Source organism: Panicum virgatum, chromosome 9K, assembly GCF_016808335.1.
Source record: "Panicum virgatum strain AP13 chromosome 9K, P.virgatum_v5, whole genome shotgun sequence".
Taxonomy (NCBI): domain Eukaryota; kingdom Viridiplantae; phylum Streptophyta; class Magnoliopsida; order Poales; family Poaceae; genus Panicum; species Panicum virgatum.
Genome location: NC_053144.1, coordinates 63899767 through 63907305, shown reverse-complemented (window position 1 = coordinate 63907305; position 7539 = coordinate 63899767). Strand labels below are relative to the sequence as shown.

At 47.6% G+C, this 7539-nt stretch overlaps 1 protein-coding gene across 1 annotated transcript; it reads right to left on the bottom strand.

Annotated features, from left to right (window-relative positions):
* Nucleotides 1–3222: 3222 nt before the first annotated feature.
* LOC120646946 (cyclin-D5-3-like) lies at nucleotides 3223–5149 on the bottom strand. Its single transcript, XM_039923496.1, has 5 exons — nucleotides 4639–5149; nucleotides 4448–4534; nucleotides 4012–4300; nucleotides 3772–3911; nucleotides 3223–3672 (listed from the first exon to the last, which is right to left on the bottom strand). The coding sequence occupies exons 1-5, from the start codon at nucleotides 4948–4950 to the stop codon at nucleotides 3460–3462; spliced, it is 1041 nt and encodes a 346-aa protein (XP_039779430.1). The 5' UTR covers nucleotides 4951–5149; the 3' UTR covers nucleotides 3223–3459.
* Nucleotides 5150–7539: the final 2390 nt, after the last annotated feature.

Below are 7539 nucleotides of genomic sequence, written 5' to 3'. Positions count from 1 at the left end.
CAAGAGTTCCTGGCTTAAGGAAGTAACCACTGGGAATAAAATTCCAACAGTACCAGCCAGCAGCCCTGCCATTTTGGTTGAATTGAGCAAACGCTAATTTTTTTTTACTGGCTGCCAGGCGCGCAGGACACCCAATTTTTACCAGGTCATGTCCCTCTCACCTCGTGCCTGGCCCTCGCTCGCTTTTGACCGCATGGGCCATGCGGCCTAAAGAAACACAGAGATTGCAATAGCCATCGAGCGAAGGCACCTGCACCCATAAGAAAAATAAAAAAACAGTAATTTAGATCAATTTTTCACCATCTATATATATATCTCATGTTTTAAATTTATGCACCCATAAGGTAAATACACGTCCCACTAATTTCTTTTATCGCCCATCTATCCAAAAGCCATTCTCGATCTTGATCTTGTCTGCCCTGCTGCAGCCAGCATCCATGTCCAAGCCATTTGCCACGCGACGCGGTGAGTTAGAGTGTTTGGATCTAGTGACTAATTTTTGGTCCAGGTTATATCGGATGTTTTGATACCAATTAGAAGAATTAAACATGAGCTAACTATAAAACTAATTGCATAAGCTAGGGCTAATTTACAAGATGAATTTATTAAGTCTAATTAATCTATTATTGGCAATATGTTTGCTGCAACACAATATGGTAAAATTATGAACTAATTAAATTTAATGGATTCATATGTGAAATTACCTCTATTTACGCAATTAATTTTGTAATTATCCTATACTAGCCTATCAATCCGTGCTTGCACGGATTAATTAGAATTAATATAAAATAAGATTTATAGCTAATAATTATAATTATATATCACACGCTCTCTTTCATCTACTAAATATTCTAACACATCTTTTTTTTGAAAAGGACCATGTCCTGCTTTTATAGAAAGCAATAGAACGTTCCGTTGGAACAACCGAACAACGGAACAAGTATGTGCTGGGGTTACCAGCACGACAACACAACAGAAGAAACACAGAGGAACACTCCAAACACTCAGACTGAGCAAAAATAAATAAATAAAAAACCTTCAGAGATCTTCGTCCAGCTCGCCAAACGTCCTCTTATTTCGTCCAACTTTCGTCAATCTTGATCACGGAGCCCCCCTCCCGCAGGAGCAGATCAGTTTTGTACATAATGTCAATAGCCGAAGAAGGAAACTTTTTCTCTATGACAATCTTATTTCTGCATACCCACATAGCACAAGTTACAATGGCAAACATGAACAGTTTTAAGTCGTAGTCAACACGGCGTAAAGGAAGCCAACCCCGTAGGAAATCGTTCATATTATTAGGTGTCATATCCCACCCCAAAGCCTCTTTGAAGCAGCTCCAAACACAAGAGAAGATTGCACAGCCAAAGAGATACTCTAACACATCCTTAAAATATATATTTATTACTATCTAGTTGCAATCGATTTCATTTTGCATCACGCCTCCATGTGTGTTTGATATATATTTAGTTCAACCATTTATTTGTGAATTGGTATTATTATCTCTTCCATCATAGACGAATATATGTTAACACATATTGTGGGTAGTATGTTTATGTAAACAATAATATAAATAATATATTAATAATGATCGAAATAGTACTTTAGAATTTTATATTAGTGCACTTTATTATTTTATTATAATTATATAATTCAGATTCAGATTTAGTGGTTACATATGATTGGATAATTTATGTGCAAATTGATGGAGTTATTTGCATTATTTTTATAATGACATGGATAATTTACAAAAAGATTATGAGGTTAATTTAGATTTTTTTTATAATAGCGGACTAGCAGTGGTCCAAATTAGCAATAGTAAGATTTAATACTTTTTTAACTTCACAAAAAGATTTAATACTTTTAGTGTCCAAATATCCAATATGATTTGGACTAAATTATAGTCCGTAGAAAACAAACACCCGGAGCACAGCGTGTGCGGGTGCACGAAACGAAAAAGATGGAGACGAACAGTGCCGGCCACAGCTCCGCAGCCATCTCCGACAACAGCCGGACGGGGGGCCATCGGCCATGGCCGCGAGCAGCAAGCAAAGGCAAAGCAAGCAGAGGCAGGCGATTTGATGACACGGCACAAAAGGCAACGTCGCCAGAAAGGCGGGCAGCGGCCGAGCGTCCCTCTCTTTCACGATCCGCGCGATAACATTAAACTACTCCTAGCTGCCTGCTGTGCACGGCATCCTGCACGCACATCAACGTGTGGGGACTTCGTCATCAATCACAGGTGGAATGGAACAGTAGCGTTTGGTTCAGCATCTGAAAAGAGCATGCTAATGAGCTTGCTCAACCAACATGACTCCACAGCGAGAGAGACACAAGAGAGGTCATGTGAAAGTGAAATGATCTGGTTAACTATTGTCACTGATGTAGTGACAGGCTATTAAACAGAAAAGGATTGAGGACAGACAGACAGATAGCTGGTACAGAACGTATTCACACAAAAAAATGACTCCGCACTCCTTGACTTCTCGCTGTTCACTTTCACCTCAGACCCAGGGTTCACCAAACCGGTGGAAACCGGTCCGGTTTGATCGGTAACCGATCAAACCGGTCCGGCCCGATTTCGGTTTAGACCGGTACCAAACCGGCCCAAATTTAAAATTCAAATTTAAATTCAAAAAAAATGAAAAATTCTCGAAAAATTCCTAAAAATACTTCAAGGTGCGACGAATCTAATGGTGTCAAATTTTCTCAAAAATTCGTTCATTTAGTATATTTTGCGGGGATTTGAAGTTAAACAAAAAAAATGTGCATACAAAAATATACAAATACAATGTAAAAGTAGTATAAAAGAAGGTTGGAGGGTTCATTTAGGCTAAAACATGTTATACAAACATTCATTTAGTATATTTTACGGGCATTTGAATTTAAATCAAAAAAAAAAATTTGAATTTAGCCGATTACCAGTCAAACCTATCGGTTACCAATCAAACCGACCGATATACCGGTACGAATTGTTTGCACAGAGGATTTTAAATTCAAATTTGACTTCGACTAGTTTGGACCGGTTTCCGACCAAACCGGTCTGGTATACCGGTACCGGACCCCACCGGTTTGGCCGGACCGGTCGGTAAATTAAACCCTGCTCAGACCTCAGTACCTCGGTGAGGTACGAGGTATTCTCACTTTGAGCAAGAGCTTTCTCACTTCTGTTTCAGCTTTCGTCTCTCCTCTCTACACTACCTTTTGATCCCGGGAAAGATCTCTAAACCAAAAGTCGTCCCAAAGCTAAATTACCAAATCACCCTGTGACAATTGCCACTAATCAGAAGAATCAAATCATGCCCTTGGCCCCATTTGGATTCGGGCATCCGGTTGGCCTCCCCGGAGAAACAATCACCAGCGAGCAGCAGCCTGAATTCATTCATTCAACGAAGAGAAAAATGGTGAGCCGAAAATGCAGCTGGACTCCACTGCCCAGGAGGCAGCAGAGGCTCGCTCCTACTGGCGCTGAGGTGAGCGCAACCGTCTCCTCTTGTTGTTGTTGTCCGGGGTTGCCGGCGGGGCGGTGCCAGCCGCATTATTGGTGCCCACGGAGGCGTCCGGGCTCCCGACGTGCGCGGCGACAGAGACGCCCGAGGACGCCACCTCCGCCGAGTGCATCCACGACTTGTCCTCCTGAGCCATCGCGCTGTAGCAGGAGTACACATGCCCCTGCCAGAGACGAACAGCGCCGGCATTTACTCATCATGGCGCTTTCCACCAACAGGCAACAGCCTTCTTCCCGAAAGAAATGCGCGATGCGATGCTTACGGTGTCTAATTGCGGCCATGATGGGCCCAGGATCGCCATGAGCTCGTCCAGATTGGCGGCGGGTGTCGCGTCGTTGCCGCGCGCGACGAGGATGGATGCAACGGCCATGGTGGATGGCTGGTACTCCACCGAGCTCATGGCTGCCAATGCGAGAGAGGGGGCAATCTCAGTGTTCTTGCGATCCGATTCGGTGGGGAACGGGATCAAATGTGAGGGGGGAAGGACCAGACCAGACCGAACCTTTGATCGCGGCGAAGACGCACTCGACGGCGCGGAGGACGATCGCCCGGCGCTCGTCCTGCCGGAACCGCGCCGCGAAGCAGCTGATGTAGGGGAACGGGGTGGCGGCGATCATCTGCCACTGGAGCGAGCCCAGGACGAGGAGCTCCATCCGCAGGATGGACTCGCTGTCGAACTCGCACGCGTCGAGCCGGAGCTCCGACAGCCGCGGCGCGCGGTGCTCCTCCACTTTGCTCGCCAGCGACAGGCACGCCACCGCGAGCAGTTGCAATGCCCACTCCTTCCCCCTCTGAACCCGTCGACAGAGACGGTCACAATGCACAGCCAGTCAATTCATCAGTCAATCAGACACTGGAGAACGCCGGAAGAAGAAGAAGAAGAAGAAGCCGGCAATGGCGACGGCACAATGGGAAATGCAGGTTCGTCAGTTCATTACATCGACTCGCCGTTGCGCCAAGAAGCGATCGAGGTAAGTCACCGCGACGTACGCGGTCTTCCCGCTCAACCGGAACATCGCCGTCGTCTGCAAGCAGCAACGAAAAGGCGAACGAACATCGGTAAAGATGGATTTTTTTCCCCGATGATGAAAATGTACGCGGCAAAGGGGGGGAAGAGCGCGCGGACGACCTGGATTATCCAGCGGACGCACCCGGAGCGCTCGGCCTTCATCCACTCCTCCATTTCCTCCGCCATGGCGGCGCCGCAGCCGGCGGCTGCGGAAGCGCTCTCCTTGGACAGGAGCACCGCAACATACTCGTCGTCCTGGTCCACGACCAGGAGGCGGTCATCGCGGGCGACGAAGAGGTCCGCGCTGGCGCCGCCATCGTCGGCGTCGTGGAAAAGGTCGCTGCCGTCCTCCCGGCAGATGAGGATGGAGGTGGGCGTGGCGGGAGCGGACGTGGATGCCGCCGCGGCGGCGGCGGCGGCGGCGTCCCCCATGCCGTGGCGTCAATCAGAGCCCGTGCATGCGCGGGGGGAAAAGGAAAGGAAAAAAAGCGAAGGGGAAAAGATCTCGCCCAGTGGGAGCAGCCGGGCGGAGGTAAAGGCGCGGCGTGCGGCGCGGGTGGGTGCGCGCGCGAGCACGGCGCGGAACAGAAAGGGATTCCCTCCTCCACACTCGCGCGGGGAAAGAAGGGGAGAAATAAAGGGAAAATTGGTTCTGTAGCACTGAAAGGTCGCGACTTTCGTAAAATACCACCGAAAGCGTGAACCCCCGTAAAATATCACTGAAAGATGCAGACGTTACCCAAATTTAGCATTCCGTCAGTTTTCCTTCACAAAACGGTTCCAATCATCCATTTTCAGAATAAGAGCTGGACATAAAATGACCCATATGCCCTTAGCCCATAGAAATCTTATCCTCTGGTTCGACTCCCCCCTTGGTCGGTCTCGGTCTCCAGACCGACGCCGCCCCTCCTGCACCGTGCGCCGCTCCGCCCCCTCCCTAGTCGATCTCCCGGGCTGCCACCGCCCCGTCCCTCCCGCATCTAGGCGCCGCCGCGCCCCCTCCCGGCACTGGGCGCCGCCTTGCCCCCGCCCGCTCCGACGGAAGGGGCCGCGCCCGAGCATCCCAGGCGGGGGTGCCCTCCAGGCCGGCGAAAGGGGGCGCGTGTGCCCTCCAGGCCGGTGCGCGCCAAGCAGGGGCGCCACCCACGCGCCCTCCAGCAAGGATGCATCCACCAGAGATCCCCGAATGGTAAGCATCATATTCTCCCATCCCTCCCTCTCTGTTACTGCACATGGTTCATCTAGGGTTAGGGATCCTCAAGTTGATAGTAGATGGAAACGGATTTGTTGGTCAGATTCGGACCGATTGTGGTATGCATTGGATATGGTCAGTGGTGATTCACTGGAAATTGCAACAAATAAGACAGATAGGTAGGTAAGATAAGAAATGTTGTTGATTTGTGCACTGTTACTATTTCAGGATCGATGAGATTGATGCTTGTAGAGTTGTGGTTGATGTCTGCTCCTTCTCAACAATTGAGGATGGTCGATCTGTGTACCAGAAGGGCAGACAATTGGAATGGTGGGTAGATTCAGAGAAGTACTCCATCATTGATATGGAGAATGATGTTGCAGAACACTTCCATTGGTCAATTAATCAAGAGGCAAATTTTTGGTTTGAGGATCAGAATGGTCAAACAAGTCGACTTGCAACTGATCAGCAGCTTATAGCCTTGTTGCGGGCTTCAAAACTTGTGAAGTTCATTATGACTATTGATAGATGTGAACATGGTCAGAATATGACTCAAATGGAGGATCAAAGCCTAGTGATAAATGATGATGGTCAGTTTGAAGGAAATGAGCAGCAGCTTGTGGTCAGTAATGCCGAGGATTTGGTACTAGTTATGGTTCGTAATTTTCAGTGCATATGTTGCCATTGATAATGTTCTTTTGTTGAAATGGTGCAAGTATTAGCTCTATGCTTTTTTCTCATGTGCTGTGCCTGTTTTCCTGTGAAAAAACAGTTTGGGGGTATATATGTCCAAGTTAACAGATCCAGACCTGAAATCTAACAGAATGTTAAATTTGGGTAACGGATGCAACTTTCAGTGGTATTTTACGGAGCCTCGCGCTTTCGGTGGTATTTTACGGAAGTCGCGATCTTTCAGTGCTATGAGACCAATTTTCCCAGAAATAAATGTGCAGTTGGAGACAGCGAGCGGGGGAGATGGAATTGGGAAGTTGAGCTGCGCGTGGCGTGCGGGAGAGGCGGGCGTGCCTGCGCTGCGTGGGGATGACCGATGAGTGCGTGCGTGGGAGAGACGGGGCCGGGAGCACGGGAGACGAAGGAAGGAGGGAGGGAGGAGGAGGCCGGGTTTAGTAGACGACGAGGTCCGTGACGAGCGCCAGCTGACCACGATTTGTACAGGCTACTACTACTAGGCTAGCAGTGTTATGCCTGCGTGACCACAAATACTGTACACGTTGCAGGCTCGCTGGCCAAACGCAACGTTCGTGTATCGTGTGTCTTACAAGTTGCGACCCTGATTTTTGGCTCGCGAAACGTGCTGCTATTAGATGGCAAGTGGCAGCGATCGTGTGAGTTTCTTTGTGACTCTAATCATCAGATTGTGTATTTGTGTTTTTACTCGTTTATCGTCTTTGTATCTATGTAAAACAACTCTCTTCTTCTAAAAAATACACAAAGCAACCTCATATCTTTTCATAACCAAAAGTATATGTAAAATAATGGGACAAAAATGGTCACGATATTAGTAGAGAAGAGTGCTAGGAGTGTCTACGATTCACCAACAAATTTTGCCATAAATGGTTTGTGAAGTATAGTGATGATTATTTGGATTCATTACTGAAAATATTCCTCAATTCCGCATGCAATCTTAGCTCTATTACACTTGAATGCAAAATATGTTTACAATATCTTAATCTTTGATTCTATGGTGCATTCATCCAAAAGTTGGATACTGAAAGTAGCATGCAGGTAGCCCATTGTTCTAATATCGATCAATTTATACGACTTCCTATATAACAATCGCCATTTAAGAAAGGTGTCATTTAAAAATG